General features: G+C 37.2%; 1 protein-coding gene across 1 annotated transcript in view; it reads left to right on the forward strand.

Moving 5' to 3' along the window:
• Positions 1-18,925, forward strand: part of UTRN (utrophin) — a 543,338-nt gene that overhangs the window by 192,848 nt on the left and 331,565 nt on the right. Inside the window, exons 27-33 of the mRNA XM_052646047.1 lie at positions 836-970; positions 3,072-3,221; positions 4,667-4,828; positions 5,409-5,537; positions 6,457-6,630; positions 9,057-9,212; positions 14,663-14,833. Of these exons, the coding sequence (XP_052502007.1) occupies positions 836-970; positions 3,072-3,221; positions 4,667-4,828; positions 5,409-5,537; positions 6,457-6,630; positions 9,057-9,212; positions 14,663-14,833 (1,077 nt within the window). The remainder of the gene's footprint in view (positions 1-835; positions 971-3,071; positions 3,222-4,666; positions 4,829-5,408; positions 5,538-6,456; positions 6,631-9,056; positions 9,213-14,662; positions 14,834-18,925) is intronic.

Consider the following 18,925-nt stretch of genomic DNA (forward strand, 5'->3'; position numbering starts at 1 on the left):
ACCCAGGGATTAAACCCATATCTCTTGCGTCCCATGCATTGGCGGGTGGATTCTTTACCACCACTGAGCCACGTGGGAAGCAGCTAATACAGTAAGCATAGCGAAACTCCAATTTGGATAAATATGGTTCTCTTCATATACAGACACATTCATATGAATTTAGAAAAAAGTTGGAAAAAGTCTATATAGGAGTAGGGTCGTCCCCAGGGAAATCCAATTTCCTATATAGTTGTTAAAAAGAGTTACAAGTCTGAGGGTTTTTTTTCTCACTTTCTATTAAAAAAATCATAACAGTGTTTCCCTCCTGGCATCTTCTACTAATTACATAATTTTATTTTTGGCATTTAAACAGACCCTTGAAATTTATCTCAGGGTAAAAAGGTGAGGCAGCTTATTGCTCTTTGCCTCCCACCTTCCTCTATTTGGGCTCCCCCTTGGGGCTCAGATGGTAAAGAATCTGCCAGCAATGCAGGAGATTCGGGTTCGATCCCTGGGTCTGGAAGGAGCCCTGGAGAAGGAAAAGGCTATCCTCTCCACTGTTCTTGCCTGGAGAATTCCATGGACAGAAGAGCCTGGCACGCTAGTTGATGCAGTCACAGAGTCGGACACGACTGAGGGACTGACTTACTTTCCCTCCAACTGGTCTAATACAATTAATTGAAGAATTTGATTTTATTCCACTTATTTGAAATTCCAGCTTCATCAGTTTCTCAATGCCCATTTATACTCATGTCTAAATGAAGTTATTGTTGATTGGAGAGAATGTGCAGTCGTAGACATGCACTGTGTCTCTAAATGGCTTCGTGTCTTGTCTGACTTTCCCCACCTATTTTAGGAGGTATGGTCTTGTTGGATTGAACTGCTTCACTATTTGGATCTTGAGACCACCTGGCTAAACACTTTGGAAGAGCGCATGAAGAGCACAGAAGCCCTGCCTGAGAAGACAGAAGCTGTCGGCGAAGCCCTGGAGGTGGGAGCCTGCGTTCTGAGTGGAGCTTTTTGTTTCAGTGAGGCTGAAAGAGAACTCAAATGAGGATGCCAGCAAACGCTTTTGCTTCCTCCGTGGCTTTCGGTGTAACTTGTGTTTTCTTGCATTGCCTGAAATATTCATACCATCATATATTTAGATTATTGGTGACCCACTAACTCAGCCTCATGAGATGGTTGTTTTCTGATTAGTACATTTTAGACACCATAAAGCATTCTAGTAATTCTCCAGATTGTTTTTACCAGTCCCTGGATAAAACCCTGCCTCCTGTCATTAGGACAGTTGGTCTCTTGTTTCTTCATAAAGTTATTTTTGCTCCTTAGATGTGGCAAGGGGCGCCTGTATTTACAGTGACTCCTACTCTGTTTTCCTCAGATGTGAAAACTTGGAGGACAAATTGAAAACGGCAGTGTTAGAGGCCTGGGATCCTATCCCCATGCCTGAACGTGAGCTCCTTGAGGCCAAGACATGTGCCGGAATTTTCTGTTGTTTCCCAGTTACCAACACAGCCTGTGGCACATGATAACTTAGTAACTGTTTCTTAGGTGGAATAAAGTGTGGAGAGAATAGAGTTTCTTAAAAGAGGAAGATTGTAGCTATGCTTTTAAAACTGTAAGAATGGAAAGTGATGAAGTGATTAAGTAGATGACTGGATTAAAGGTCAGAAATAGGTCAGATTTGGTATCTAACTTCTAGGAACCACATGCTCTGCTGGAGAGATGTCATTTCTCAGATAAAATAGAGTCAGAGGCTGAATGTATTAAAAAAAAATCAAAGCTTATTTTAAAAACACATACTTTCCTAACATGAGAGTTGAAATATACATTCTAAAAATATGGAACATGGAGAAGAGTATAAAGTCAAGTCTAAGATAACACTGTAAAGCATTTTAGTGTACTTCTTTAGAATTCTTTTCCTTATTATTTTTACATCAACATGCTAAAAAGTAGTGCTTTTAGTGACAGGATCAAAGGCTTTGGAGCTTAGGAGCCAAGTTGGAATCCTTAGCTCTTCTTTTTACTGTGTGTATGTTGGCAAATTACTTAATATCTCTGAGCTTCAGTTTTCCCATCTGTAATATGAAAATAGTATTTAGCCTGAGGATTAGATTTGTGAGTGTGTGTGTGTGTGTGTATTGGAGGAGAAAATGGCAACCCACTTCAGTATCCTTGCCTGGAGAATTCCATGGACAGAAGAGCCCGTTGGGCTACGACGCAGTCCATGGGGTTGCAAAGAGTTGGACACAACTGAGTGACTAACACACACACACGTATATATATGTGTGTGTGTGTATAAAACAGTGCCTTGCATTTTATATATGTTGTAGAAAAAGAAGAACATATTTTTAATAATGTAATAAATAAATGTTTGAAATAATGCTATTTGAATAATAATTGTTTTTTTTAAATTTTGAATCATACCATGAACATTTCTCTATGTAATTAATAATTATTGAAATTACTTTTGTGGATTTATCATATCATCATTCATGTGGAATTCTCAGTTTTATTTATTTTATCTAATTATTTATGATCTTGTTCCTTTGATAGATTTCTAGAAGGCAGAATTATTTGTTTAAAAAAATGAGCAATTTTGTTTTTTCTTCCAATTTTATTGAGATAATATTGGCATATAATATTGTGTAAGTTTAAGATGTACAGTGGATTGATTTGATACACTCATATACTGAAAAATGATTACCACCACAGGGTTAGTTAAATCTCTATTGCTTTACATAATTACCATTTCTTTTTTGTAGTGAAAACCTTTAAGATCTACTCTCTCAGCAACTTTCAAATATATTATATAGTATTGTTAACTATAATCACCATGCTATATATTTCACACCCAGAATTTATTCATTTTATTGTTGGAAATGTTTACCCTTTGGCCAACTTCTCCCCTTCTCCTCTATTCCCTACCCCCAGCAAGTGCCTGTTTCCATGAATTTGACTTTTTTTTAAGATTCTGCATATATGTGATATCATATAGTGCTTGTCTTAAACAAGTGAACAGTTTTATGATCGTTGATATGTTTTGCCTTGGTAAATGCATTATTTTTTTTTCCTTTGTCTCTGTCCAGTCTTTAGAATCTGTTTTGCGACATCCAGCAGACAATCGCACCCAGATTCGGGAACTTGGCCAGACTCTGATTGATGGAGGAATCCTTGATGACATAATTAGTGAGAAACTGGAGGCTTTCAACAGTCGATATGAAGATCTCAGTCACCTGGTAAGAACGGAGCCATGCTTGAGTGTTGGTTAAATGTTTATGATATGGAGCTGACCTCAAAAACTTATACCAAGGGGAAAAGTTGGTAACCAGTGGGGGTGCTGAGGATGCTGAAATACTAGGTGGGGAGGAGAAGACTTTATAAGGCAGGCAGAACTGGATGATTAAGAAGTTTTTAATTGTGAGATTGTTGCTACTTGTGAACTATTTAATTTTCTTTAAGGATTATATTATAGTTGTATATAAAAATAATAACTCATTATCTCAGTAAACATTAGAGTCATTCATTGTCTCTTAGATATATACTCAGAAAGTATCAAACGTGCATGTTCATATCAGTAAGCAAAGAAAGGAGACTGTTTTTATAGAAGGGATAAGTGGGTATTAGAAGTTTTTAGGCATGTATTAAAAAAATAACTGTTGATGATTAGATCATGAATAGCTTCAAACTTAACCCCAAAGTGCAACAAATAGTGGTTCAATACTAGGCACATCTGTAGAACTTTTTTAAACTTTGGAAACATAGATTTATGTATTCACTGTATTTATAGACATTCTGTTATATTTTCTATTTTTGTTTATAGGCTTTTTATTGAGTCCTAAGAATGCCCTAAATGTGTAATAAATGACGTTTTATTTTTTCCCTTTATTTTAGTATGTTACATAAAAAATCTTTACATTTTCCCCTTTTTATATTGAGGTATAAGTGATATATGACATTTATCAGTTTCAGATGTACAACATAATAATCTGATTTTGTATACATTAGAAAGTAATTACCACTATAAGACTAGTTAACTTCTGATATGATACATAGTTGCAATATGAGGACTTCTGAGATCTAATCTCTCAATACAGTATTTTTTTTATTATTTTTTTATTTTTTTAATTTTAAAATCTTTAATTCTTACATGTGTTAATACAGTATTGTTAACTATAACCATCATGCCTTACATCACTTCAGCATGATTGATATATTTATAACTAGAAGCTTGTAACTTTTGATCCTCTTCACCCTTTTTGCCTACTCCTTGCCCCCAGCCTCTAGTAACCACCAGTTCTCTGTTTCTGTTAGCTTGGTGTTCCTTTTTGTTGTTTTTTCTTTCTTGTTTTTGTTATTTTTTAGATTCCCATATAAGTGAGGTCATACAGTATTTGTCCTTTACCCTCTGACTTATTTCACTTAACATAGTGCCTGCAAGAGCATTTTCCTATTTTTCCATGTTACATATATAGAAAGAAGTAATTTACTGCAAGATGCATAAGGTATTAGAAGGGCAATTTCACTGTTATTGCTAATTGTTATTTAAAGTGCAGGCCAAAGTCTTGAAGTAGTGCTTTCATAGTTTGCTCTTTTTCTTGGTGGTTAGAACATAAGAGTTTTCTTCTATTCAGCCATTTCTGTTTGTGCTGAGAGGCTAATGATTACATTTCCCCTCCTGTAGGCAGAGAGCAAGCAGATTTCTTTGGAAAAGCAGCTCCAGGTCCTGCGGGAAACTGACCACATGCTTCAGGTCTTGCAGGAGAGCTTAGGGGAGCTGGACAAGCAGCTCACAACGTACTTGACTGACAGAGTAGATGCCTTCCAAGTTCCGCAGGAAGCTCAGGTACTGCCATGGATGTGAGGGTGTTCCAATCATAAAGGGAGCATCTGTAATCATCTCCTCATCTGCATGGGAACCACCCCTGCCTGCCATTCAACCCAGAGTCAATGAGAGAGGCTGACCTTACTTACAGGGCAGCATGTGGGTTTGGGGGTTCTCATAGTTTTTATGTGAGGTCCTAGTGAATGGCCACCATTTGAAAATTCTAATTTTCTTAGCTATGAAATTGGGAAAATTCTGTTTTTGTAAATAAGTGGTGAGCATTCGAAATGACCAGTGCAAAGATCTTCATGCACCATGCACAGAGTCCTGCAATATGGGTGGCCGTATTGTTATTATCTTGGAGGAGGAAATGGCAGCCCACTCCAGTATTCTTGTCTGGAAAATCGCATGGGCAGCAGAACCTGGCGGGTTAAAGTCCATAGGGTTGCAAAGAATCGGACACCACTGAGCGACTGGGCACACACACACATTATTATTATTCTGCATGCTGATTAAAGTTTATGTCAGAGTGTGTTTTTACCTGTTGTATGACTCTATGAAACTTAAAAACGACATTCTCTCCCTTTTCTAATCTCTCTAGAAAATCCAAGCAGAGATCTCAGCCCATGAGCTGACTCTAGAGGAGTTGAGAAGAAGTACAAGGTCTCCACTCCAGACCTCCCCAGAGGGCCGGACTGCCAGGGGAGGAAGTCAGATGGATGTGCTGCAGGTGAGGAGGGAGAGCAGCTTCCTTTTACTTCTCAGTGTGTTGGGCATAAAAAGAAAATGAGAAAGAGCTGATGACTTGGATGCCTTTGGTCTTCTCTGTGATGTGAAGAAGGGGCAGAGAGTGATGCGTTGAAGGCATACTGTGTCCTAAGGTGGGCAGGAGAAACAAATTGTTGTTTGGGTGGAAACTATTGGATCTGAGTTTTCTAGTTGAGTTGAGAAGACAGAGCAATGTCGATTTAGAAGTTCACTTTGTATAGGTCTTTCCATTGACACAGAACCTCCATCAGTACAGGCTTCCCCGAAGGCTCAGTGGTAAAGAATCTGCCTGCCAATGCAGGAGACATGAGTGTGATCCCTGGGTTGGGAAGCTACCCTGGAGAAGGAAATGGCAATCCACTCCAGTATTCTTGCCTGGAAAATTTCATGGACAGAGGAGTCTGGCGGGCTACAGTCCATGGGGTTGTAGAGAGTTGAACATGACTACGTGCACGCACTCCATCGGGACTGGTGTGACTGGTACATTGGGCAGGCTGAGTGCATGGGGCACAGTCTGACAGCCCTGTGATGGAAGAAGCAGACTGACTTCCACTTTGAGCTTGTGTTGAAGGGCATTAGGAATTCTAGGTTTCTGAACTGTGTTGTTCAGACAGGTGAGAAAATTAATGTGGTTTTCATTACAGTGAGGCTAGCTTAGCCTTTCATTATATTTCAGATTGAGACCCTGAGTGTCAAGGAATTCATGACACCTGGGCTGTACAGTTCCTTAAGATGATCGGGCAACCTCACAGATTTCCGTTAAGGAGTATTTTTATTGTTCCTTTATTCTACCCCTTCTCGAAATATGTGTTATGCTAATATTCTCTGCTGAGAGAGTTTATCATTCTAACATGAATTATTATTTTCATTTCTGCCAACAGAGGAAACTTCGAGAGGTGTCCACAAAGTTCCAGCTTTTCCAGAAGCCTGCTAACTTTGAACAGCGCATGCTTGACTGCAAGCGTGTGCTTGATGGTGTGAAAGCAGAGCTGCATATTCTGGATGTGAAGGATGTGGACCCTGATGTCATACAGACCCACTTGGACAAGTGTATGGTAAGGCCACTGGGTAATTAATGTGTCCAACGGGTTTTCCTGTTGCTAATATAGCTTCATCTAGTGCTTATGTACATGTTTGTTCAGTTGTTATTAGTCTAAAATGTGCCAAGAATAGGGATAAATGATGAAAAACAGGTTAGAAAATTAGAAGTGTGGTCCTTTCCTCCTAGGAAATTAGAAGAGATAGGAGAGAGAGACAGCAGAGATTAAAATCAATTACTCCAGTGTAAGGAGATCCAACCAGTCCATTCTAAAGGAGATCAGTACTAGGTGTTCTTTGGAAGGACTGATGCTAAAGCTGAAACTCCATACTTTGGCTACTTCATGCGAAGAGCTGACTCATTGGAAAAGACTCTGATGCTGGGAGGGATTGGGGGCAGGAGGAGAAGGGGACAACAGAGGATGAGATGGCTGGATGGCATCACCGACTCGATGGACATGAGTTTGAGTAAACTCCGGGAGTTGGTGGTGGACAGGGAGGCCTGGCGTGCTGCGATTCATGGGGTCACCAAGAGTCGGACACGACTGAGCGACTGAACTGAACTGAACTGAAGTACAGTGTAATGAGATAAGGAAACTAGAATAGACATGTATATAACATGATTTAAAAACAAGAGGAAAGCAAATCTTAATCACAATATGAAGTTAAGGAAGGCTTTGACAGAATGTGACTAAACAGCTAAATTTTAAAGGATAAATTTGAGTTAGGTAGAAGAACCAGGAAATGGCAACCCACTCCAGTATTCCTGCCTGGAGAATCCCATGGACAGAGGAATCTGGCAGGCTACAGTCCATGAGGTCACAAGAGTCGGACACAACTTAGTAACTAAACCACTACCAGAAGAACCATACTTAGAATGAATGTCAGGAATATTGCAATGTACAGCAAATTCATTCTCAAAGAAAGTAAAATTTTAAATATTAATTTATAAAGTTTAAGCCTAAAGTGTGAAAGAAGAAATTATACTTAGAATGGATGTCAGTCATATGGTAGCATAAAAATCATTCTCTAGGAAAATAAAATTTTAAATCAAATCTAAACTTAAGATGTAAAAGAAAAAATTATTTAAAAGACTTTATTACTTTTTAGTTTGAACTTTAAAATTCAGTTGCACAGAAATTTAAAGATCATGTGCCTGAGTATTTGGAGAAGGCAATGGCACCCCACTTCAATACTCTTGCCTGGAAAATCCCATGGGCGGAGGAGCCTGGTAGGCTGCAGTCCATGGGGTCGTGAAGAGTCGGACACGACTGAACAACTTCACTTTCACTTTTCACTTTCATGCATTGGAGAAGGAAATGGCAACCCATTCCAGTGTTTTTGCCTGGAGAATCCCAGGGACGGGGGAGCCTGGTGGGCTGCCGCCTATGGGGTCGCACAGAGTCGGACACGACTGACGCGACTTAGCAGCAGCAGCAGCAGCCTGAGTATTCAGCCTTAGAATTGATATTTTGCCTGAGAAGAATCATGAGAAAACGGAAGATGACACATGTTAAGAAAAGTCTGGGAAGAGCTCTTTGTGCTTTTCAAAACTGCAATCTCTACATGTCTTTGCATACTGAAGATTGTTTGATTACTTAAAAACTGGAATGAATGGAAGGATGACAAATAGGATGTATTTTTATACACAATACGTGTGCATATGCATGTATGAATGTACAGGTATATTTACTGAGATGCAGAGATCACCAAAGCAAGCACTGTCCTTGATCTTGGGTCATTTAGTCCAGTGGTCTGTTACTATGGGGCCATGCCACGTGGGTGTTTCAGGTCAACACTATGATGAATGGAGATAAGAGAACCTGCCCAGGATAAAGCTTTTCAGTTTCAAAGCAATGAGGATGAGGGCATCTCTGAATTTGACCTATATAACTTCAACTTCTTACATATTGATGTATGGAACTTTTATATGTTTTTTCATTATATAACTAACATGTGCTCATTGTGGTAGACTTTGTATTTCAGAGAACTGTAAGAAAAAAATTGTATCTTAATACTTTGAAATTCCCACAGCCGGAAATAGCCAGCATTAGCTTTTTTCTAGTAATGGCATTTAGGATTTTGAAAAATGTAATTTTAAAAAATGTTAGACGTTCAACTTTTTGTCCTCATGTTTCCCATTTTTTGTAGGAAAAATGTTCATATTATCAAGTACGTCCCTAAGCCTTTAAGATACAGGTTTGAGTCTTTTTTAAATAAGACAAGTATAATCCCTATGAGTGTATTTTCTTATCTGAATTTAAAAAATTATTACAACCTTGATTTCATCTTACTCATTCTTTGAACCATATCTGAGAGAGATAAAGCCCTTTGATCTCCATGGTTAGTTCTTAGCTGTCGATCTTTGTCATCCATGTTCTGAAATGTTTCCAGTTACCACATTTTCACTAATATGTATTATTTGTCTGGCTTTATTTTAAAGAAACTCTATAAAATTTTGAGTGAAGTCAAGCTTGAAGTGGAGACAGTAATCAAAACAGGAAGGCACATTGTCCAGAAGCAGCAAACCGACAACCCTAAGGGGATGGATGAGCAGCTGACTTCTCTGAAGGTTCTCTACAATGACCTGGGTGCCCAGGTGAGCAGGGCAGGTGTACTGCCCCTCTGTCTCTCTCATTTATGTATTCTAAAATTTTACTTCTGGGAGAAGAATGCTTATTTGAATTTTATGGCATCAATCATTCATGTTTCCATTTATTCCAATAATTTTTATTATATATCTTTAAAAGTGTGTGTTGACTATGAGGGTCACTCCATTTCTTCTAAGGGATTCTTGTCCACATTTCAGTTCAGTTCAGTTGCTTAGTTGTGTCCGACTCTTTGCGACCCCATGGACTGCAGCATGCCTGGCTTCCCTATCCATTACCAACTCCCAGAGCTCACTCAAACACATGTCCATTGAGTCAGTGATGCCATCCAACCATCTCATCCTTTGTCGTCCCCTTCTCCTCTCGCCTTCAGTCTTTCCGAGCATCAGGGTCTTTTCCAACGAGTCAGTTCTTTGCATCAGGTAGCCAAAATATTGGAGTTTCAACTTCAGCATCAGTCCTTCCAATGAATATTCAGTGTTGATTTCCTTTAGGATGGACTGGTTGGATCTCCGTGCAGTCCAAGGCACTCTCAAGAGTCCTCTCCACCACCACAGTTCAAAAGCATCAATTCTTTGGTGGTCAGCTTTCTTTATAGTCCAACTTTCACATCCATACATGATGGCTGGAAAAACCATAGCTTTGTAGTAGTTATAATGGTCATATGAATTAAATTCTCCCATTCCTGTCCATTTTAGTTCACTGATTCCTGAAATGTCAATTTTCACTCTTGCCGTCTTTTGGTTGACCACTTCCAATTTACCTTGATTCATGGACCTAACATTCCAGATTCCTATGCAATATTTTTCTTTACAGTATTGGACTTTCCTTTCACCACCAGTCACATCCACAACTGAACGTTGTTTTCGCTTTGGCTCAGCCTCTTTTCTCCACTCTCCTCCAGTAGCATATTGACCTCATAGACACCTTATAGACCATATAGACACCTACTGACCTGTGGCGTTCATCTTTCAGTATCATATCTTTTTGCCTTTTCACAGAGTATGTTACTATTAAAGTGGTGAATAGTTACATAGAAATGTATTTTTAATATTTAATCCAGACTAATTTCTATATTTTCAAAGGCTATGACATTTCATAAGTTATTGTGAGGAAACTCCAAAAGTAATAGTCTCTGTGTAAACACAGGTTATTGGTCCTTGGATTTCTAGATTGAACAATCCTTTGAGAAGTGTTAAAAACATTAGGACTCTAATAAATAGTATCAGGAACTTCACATTAATCCAGCAGGATTTAAAATCCTATCCAGAAACATCTATAATTTGGACAGCTTAGTGAATTTGTGGGGAAGTTGTTAGGCCCTTTATTGTGAATGACTGACTGGATCCATTAAGCTTAACGTCTTCTCTTATTGAGAATCTCTGCCCTGAAACCAGACAAGCAAAAACAAGATAAAACACAGAAACAAATGAAGTGAAACATTCTCATTAATATTGAAAAGCTGTGTTAGATAATATATTAAACCCTTCTGTGGTTATTAAATATTAACCAAGTTTCTACACAAGCCCAGAGAATACAAGCTGCAATTTTGTGATTACTTTGAGATTACTAACAGTCATACATTTCCTGGGCAATTTGGATTTCACTTCTGCAATATTAGATTACTGATGTGATATACTGGTATACCATTTTTGATACACTGCACATCTGGAACACATATGGTAAGAGCTTCTTTTTATATTATACAGCTGAAGTTACTTGTGAAATAGTACTGTATTATTTGGGCTTCCCTTGTAGCTCAGATGGTAAAGAATCTGCCTGCAATACGAGAGACCTGGGTTCAATTTCTGGGTTGGGAAGATCCCCTGTAGAAGGGAACAGCTACCCACCTCAGTATTCTGGAGAATTCTATGGACTGTATAGTCTAAGGGGTCACAAAGGGTTGGACAAGACTGAGCGACTTTCACTTTCACTGTATTTATTAATTGACAGGGCATTTTATAAATGGTAACAGTGTGGCTGGTTTTTACACCAAATTTCTGTGATTATGGCTTTAGAGTTAAGTCATTTTCTCACTCAACACTAGACTTTACTGTATATGAGGAGTTACACAGGCAGTTAGAGATACAGTGATGAGCAAAAACATGTTATCTCTGCCAAGTGGAACTGTGAGAAATAAAAGAAGAAAGCTTTAATCAAGCAGTCATACAAAGTAATGTCAAATTATCAGCCGAAAGTGTTATGAAGGAATATATGTAGCACTGTAGGAGTATGTGTAAAGAGGGATTTGATCCAGTCTGGGTTAGGAAAGCTTCCCTGAGAAAGTGGTGTATAAGCTGAGATCTGAAGGATAAGTCGTAGTAGCCAGGGCAAAAATCAGTGGAAGAATTTTTGAGGCTGACGGAACATCATGTGTAAAAGTCTGTGGCAATAGGCAGCATGGTACATTTGTGTGGCTAAAGCAGAGAGAACAAGTGTGAGAACAAATGTGCTGGAGAGATGTGATGATACCAGATCCTACCAGTGTCTTCGAGTTTGTGGTAAATATTTTAATCTCTGTCTCTGAAGTAATGAGCAATTATTACAGGGCTTTAGCAGGGAGAGAACATGCTCAGATATTTGTTTTTCTAAAAGGCCACTCACTGCAGTTTCGAGGGTACATTGCAGACAGGCAAGCATGGATGTAAGAAGACCAGTTAGGAAGTCATTGTCATGCTCTTAGTGAGAAATGATGGTGCTTTGAACTAGGGTGGAAGATTGGAGATAGTATGAACAGATTTTTAAAATAAATACTTAGGATGTAAAGTAAACAGGACTTGGTGGAGGATTTGATGTGGAGATGCAGGAGAGAGATGAAGGAGACTCCTGGGTTTCTGGCTTGATTATGTGGAAGATCGTGGTGCCATCATTGGATGGGACACTTAAAGGCAGAAGCGTGGAAAATCATAAACGTGTATTGGATATGTTGACATTTCAAGTGTCTTTGCGAGAGTTAATTGATATGTCAGATATTCACATAGTTATTCAAGTCTGGAGAATATATCTGGGATGAAGATATAAATTTTTTGAGTCATACGCATAGAGGTGATAATTAAAATTTTCAGTGATGATGAGATCGCCTAGGGAGAGGATATATCAAGAGTGAAAAAAGAAAAGTTTCTGAATTAAGTAAGTTTTGAGGGCTTACATCACTTAGGAGGACATTTGAAGAAGATGAGCTTGTAAAAGAGACTAAAGTATATATGTATGTGTGTGTGTTTATATATGTATACCCATATTTCTTCATCCATTTATTTATCAGTGGCTATTGTGAATAATGCCGCAGTGAGTATGGGAATGCAGATATCTCTTTAAAATGATGATTTCATTTCCTTTGTTGTATTCCAGGAGTAGGGTTGCTGGATCATATAGTGGTAGTTCTTTTTAAAAATTTTTGAGGGCCCTCCGTGTTGTTTTCTATAATTGCAAACTTGACATCTGCTAATAAAGTAGATCTTAAGCGTTTTCACCACAGAAAGAGGTAACTATGTAATGATGAATGTGTTAATTAACTGTGGTACTCATTTCACAATATATATGTATATAAAATGATTACAGTATGCACCTTAAAAACACACATTGTGCAACCATATATTTTATATGCATGAGAAACTACATATAAAAAAGTGGTAAGAAGTGGTAGTATACCAGGAACATGCTAGGTGTGGGAAGCTGAAGGAAGGAGGGTATTTGGAGAAGGAGTGTAGGTTTTTGTTTGGAATATTACTGAAATATTAAAAACAAGGCATCCACTTAAAAGCATACAGTAGATCTTTTGCCATTGAGGTCATCGCTGAGCTTAGCAAAGATGATTTCTGTGGAATGATGGAGGTAGAGGCCAGAATGTCATGGCTTGAACACTATATGGGGGATGACAAATGGTTTTGAGAATTTGCATGAGAAAGGTAGGAGAGAGGGAGGGAAGGTGGGGCCAGAGGAGGAAATTTGTATGTGTATGTATGTGTGTGTATATGTGTGTGTGTGAGAGAGAGAAAGAGATAGACAGACAGATGCTTGAGTGTTTCATCCTTGGTGGGAATGATCCTATTGAGAAGGAATGTTTGCATATCCAGGAGAGAGAAGGGATAAATGATTAGGTAAAAGATTTACAACTTGATATTGCCTAATTTAATATTCAGTCCATCTTAAAATATATTGATTAGATCAGCTGAAGAGAGTGTAAATTGTTATAAGTTGAACTCTAAATTATTTTCTTCCTTTTATACCAAAATCTTTGGTAGCATTAAGTTTTATGATGATTGTGTAGTTGCCTGGGCTTGTCAGTCAGATAAGTATCATAATATCTTTTAACATATTTCAAATATTTTTCTCCTGAAGTCTGCCTTGAGGTGCTATTAATTTAGAGTCATGAATTTTAATTAAACTCCATAGGAAAAAAATTTCACTTTTATGAAGGAATTGAATAATAATCAATCTTTGAGACATGCAAGAGTAAAAATAAACTTATAGGATGAGTAAGAAATGCAATCCCATTTTACTTACTAAGAAAATTTGATTTCTATATCTGAAAAATTTCATCCCATACATGACATTTCACTCTACTACTGATAATATTGTCATCTACACATACGTGCACATAAAAGGAGGAACATGTTTTCGTGTATTTATTGTGTTTGACATCCTTTAAAGTGTCAGCTCAGCATTAGGTTGTGAATCACTTTAGTCTGAACGTACCATTGTATAATGCCAGTGGTCAGACCAGGCTCAGTCTCGGGGTCATGCCGCTCTGCTCATGGCCTTAACCTTTTTAAGCTTCACTGTCCTGTTCTGTTAAGTGGAAAAAACGGTGCTGATCACAGGGTTTTATTGTATAACATGTGTAGATTCATTACTATAATGTGAGAGGCAGGTAAATGTCAGTTAAGTTCATTTGCTTTCTAACAACAACAGTAAGAACAAAATAGTAATAAAAGTTTGTATTTCATAGCCATTTAATGTATTTTAAATTAAGCAGTTAATTGTGAAACATATGATTGTAAAAAATCTTGCTATTTCTCCCTCTTGTTGATGTATGTTTGTTTTTTAAACAGAATCCCTCATTGAGAGGGTTTTAAGACATCTTATGCTCAAAATGATGAAAGATGATATTAATTGATTCCTTAACCCTGTTGAAGGGACTGGGGCAAGACCTTTGTGTATATATTTTCCTCACTAAAAACTCATAACAACCTTCTGAGGGCCAGATCTCTACCAGGGTCACTTAGGAAGTTAAGTGGTAGAACTAAGATGAAAATCCAGGGTGGCCTGACACTTAACCACTACAGTATATTGTCTTCCTGCAGAAATGCAAGAATGGAGTGATTCTAGGTGCCAGAGATAAAGGTTAGGTATGTCTTGGAGGTTAACTATGAATCTGTGTGGATCTTTAGCTCATATTTGTTTCCACCCGTGTTCATCTCTCTTGTGCTTTTTTTTTAAGGTGACAGAGGGAAAACAGGATCTGGAAAGAGCATCCCAGTTGGCTCGGAAAATGAAGAAAGAGGCTGCTTCTCTCTCTGAATGGCTTTCTGTTACTGAAACAGAACTGGTACAGAAATCCACTTCAGAAACTTTGCTTGGTGATTTGGATACAGAAATTTCCTGGGCTAAAGTAAGTTGTAGTTCTAAAGTAGTAGAAATCACATAGGTTAGAGAGTTGATTTGCCAATTCTCTCTTTTGAGGTGGACAAAGAATTGAATGAAACACAAACTAGTTTTTCTTTTTTGAACCAAGGCATTCTCTTTTTGTTAATTCATTTTCTAAGACGCATGTATACTGTAGATAAATGCTAAAAATAAATGATCAGTACTGTGACAGAGCTTTATATAAAAACGCCAGGTGTCAGTTTTGACTTCTACAGGTGTTGACTTTTGGGGTGTGAAGAGGGAGGTGCTCTGAGGTCCTGGTGTAATATAGTTCCTTAATTTGAATGCTCTTTGGAGTTAGCTGTTGTAAGAAACTCAAGATATTAGTTACTAGAAAGAATGTTCTCAGTTTAATAGCTCATGGAATGTATAATTGCCGTGGGCTGTGTGGAGTAAAAGGGATATATGAAGGAAGTGAAAAACAGTGGAATTCATGGGTTACAGGGGATGAATGACAACCAAAGGCACTTAACTATATATTTTTTTTAATTAAAGTTTTTTCAAGGAAATATTATCTTTTTTCTACAATACACTTTGAAAGTCGTTATTTTTTATTAGTCCCATGAGTCCTATAAGCTAATTGAATGATATTTGCATAGTGTAATACCAAAAAAAGACAGGAGCAAAAATGATCTTTGTTCAAAGAAGACCCTGTTATCATTTCAGTTTTTTTGTAGGCCCATGTAGACATGCAGGCATAAGCATATATTTTAAAAAGAATTTTATCTAGTGTTTCATTACCTTTTTGAAAAGCAGGTTATATCTTTAACATTTTCTTTTATCTACAAGTGTTTTGTGCCACACATTGGAGATAGATAGTATTTCATTGAATATTTTATTTCTTATTGTCCCATTCCTCCATTCATGGCCATTTAAATTATTACCAGTTTCCACTATTGTAAAAACTGCTGTGATGAGTATACTTGTGGTTAAATCTTAGCATATATTTTAATGCTAATTAATTTTCTGAGGATAAATTCTTAGCTCTAAAAATATTGGGTCAAGGGATGTATCCATTTTAAAGTCTATACTGGTTACAAAATTGTCCTTCAGAAATGTTTTACCCAACAGCTGTTAGTGAGAATTCCTACTTGCCTGTTTTAACTAAACTTTTGACAATGGTAGACAAATAACATGTCTTGGTTATTTAATTAGAACATTCCCTTTGTAGCTCTGTCTCCATTTGATCTTTTAATTTGGAGATCTTTACCTGTTACAATTGTTAAAGCTTAATATGTTGTGTATTGATGCAATTTTTTGCCATTCTAGTTTCCTTTCTGTTCTGTATATTTTAAAAACACTTATACATTTTTTTAAAGAATATGATCTTTTTTTTTCCTAATTTTTGCCTTTAGTGTTTAGAAAGGCCAACTTTACAATAAAATTACATAATTACTTATATTCTCTTCTAGCTCTTTTATAGTTTCAACTTTTTTACCTTTAATGCTTTAATCCTTCTGGAATTTAGTTTGGTGTATGTAATGAGGTAAGGCTCTAACCCTTTTTTCCCCAAATAGTTTGCTAGTTGTCTCAGCACTGTTTGTTGAGTAATTATCCTTTCCTCACTTATTTGACCTGCTCAGTTCATGTATTCTTTTTGTCTGTTACTTTGCTTTATTTTCTACTTCGCTGATCTGACCCTCTGAAAAGTTCTTCAACTATTTAGTATGTGGTTCTATAATAAACTTTAGCATGTAGTTAATGACAGGATTTCCTGACTTTATGTTCCTTCTTTTGTATATACTCATATGAATTTTAAAATTATTACTCTTAAATTCTTTAAAAAATTCTTTTAGAAACTTTGGTTTGAATTGCCTTAAATTTATAAATTTGTTTTGAGGGGAATTGACATCTTTACTAAATTAAGTCATTTTAGTAACATGTAAATGTCTCATTTCCTCTCCAAATTCCCTCTCTACATAATGCTTTGTAAACATTATGCATATATGCCAAAAAGTTTATTCCTGTGTATTTATTTTATTAGTACGTAAAAAGTATACTTTTTATTTTAAACTAATTTCTTATAGCTGGTACACAGGCAATATCAATTTTTGCATATTTAATTTTTAATCATCTTTGTGTACTCACATAAATTCAATTAGTTTTTCAATTGATTATCATCTTTAGGGCAAAGACAATAAATAATGATATTTATTTCTTCTGAAACCATTCACTCTTAAATTCCCACTTAATCTTATTTCAGATTTGAAATAATGAAGATGGTATATACAAATCACAAATTCACAGTACATTCACATCATTAGAGTAAACCAAATGAAACATCAGTACGTAACATTATCACCCAATTTTTTCAACTTGTATTGTCAGAGTTAAGAACCATGCATATTTTTCAACTCTTCAGTGTATTTCCACCACTGTGCTGCTGCTGCTAAGTTGCTTCAGTCGTGTCCGACTCTGTGTGACCCCATAGATGGCAGCCCACCAGGCTCCCCCGTCCCTGGGATTCTCCAGGCAAGACACTGGAGTGGGTTGCCATTTCCTTCTATGCATGAAAGTGAAAAGTGAAAGTGAAGTCGCTCAGTTGTGTCTGACTCTTAGCGACCCCATGGACTGCAGCCTACCAGGCTTCTCCGTCCATGGCATTTTCCAGGCAAGAGTACTGGAGTGGGTTGACATTGCCTTCTCCATTCCACCACTATAAAATTATATTTTCCATTGCAAAATTTAAATAGCACCTTCATTCCAGAACGTAATGTTTTTATTCCATAGCTTAAAAATCAGCATTTTCGGTGTAGCCATTTTCTTTACAATAAAATTTATTAACATGGTTTGTGTACTGTTTAAATTTAGTTGCATGTAATTAATTATTTCTTATAGTTTTTAAAGACTACTGTAGCCAATCAGTCCATAGCCACTGAAGGAATGTAGAAAGTTAATAACTGAAGAGAGCATGGCTCTGGGTATTCTGTTTTTCTGTTTTTTCCCCCTCCTTGCTGGAGAAGAACACTTAATTGAGAGCAATATTTTGATGTCTTTATAAATATACCAGTAATTAATGAGGCCAAATGAATCTTACATCTTGACTCACTTGCGATTTTTATCTTTCAAAATGTGATTGAATGATGTAAGAATGAATGTGGACTTGAGCTCCTTGAAATGATTTATTTAAATATTATTCTAAAAAGGTACAACAGCAGTAGGGTAGATATGTGCATGCTACGTTTTGATTGAAAGAACTTTGCAGTTTTAATTTTGGAACCCAACATTCTCTTTATAATTCTCTAGTCAAACTTATAAATATGAGAATCAAGTTGTTATAATACCATCCAGAGTATTACCTTTACATAATATGACAATTGCAGAACCAAAGCTTAGATGTGCTACTTTTCCTGTGATGTGCTTAAGATGAAATATTTTTTGTAATGTTTATGAACAGACTATATGTTAAGTTACCTAGTTATAGGGCTGTTCAGTTTAGTTCCATCGCTCAGTTGTGTCTGACTCTTTGCAACCCCATGGAGTGCAACATGCCAAGCCTCCCTGACCATCACCAACTCATGGAGTTTTCCCAGACTCATGTCCATCGAGTCGGTGATGCCATCCAACCATTTCATCCTCTGTTGTCCCCCTCTCCTCCCACCTTCAATCTTTCCCAGCATCGGTTCTTCGCATAAGGTTGTAGTCCTTGCAAATAAATATAGTGCACATCAATTGTTTCCTGTAGTAGTCAAGGAGATAAATTCACTGTGAGTATTTTAGAATTTTGAGTTCTGGGGTAGTCTTGCTTTGCCCGCTTGTAGTTACTGAAAATGAAATTGATTCTTCATATGTGAAGTTATGATGCAGATAATTATTGGTGTGTAATAAGTTGGCTTAAAGCGCAACATTCAGAAAACGAAGATCATGGCATCTGGTCCCATCACTTCATGGGAAATAGATGGGGAAACAGTGGAAACAGTGTCAGACTTTATTTTGGGGGGCTCCAAAATCACTGCAGATGGTGACTGCAGCTATGAAATTAAAAGACGCTTACTCCTTGGAAGAAAAGTTATGACCAACTTAGATAGCATATTGAAGAACAGAGACATTACTTTGC

Source organism: Budorcas taxicolor, chromosome 9 (genome assembly GCF_023091745.1).
Source record: "Budorcas taxicolor isolate Tak-1 chromosome 9, Takin1.1, whole genome shotgun sequence".
Lineage (NCBI taxonomy): Eukaryota > Metazoa > Chordata > Mammalia > Artiodactyla > Bovidae > Budorcas > Budorcas taxicolor.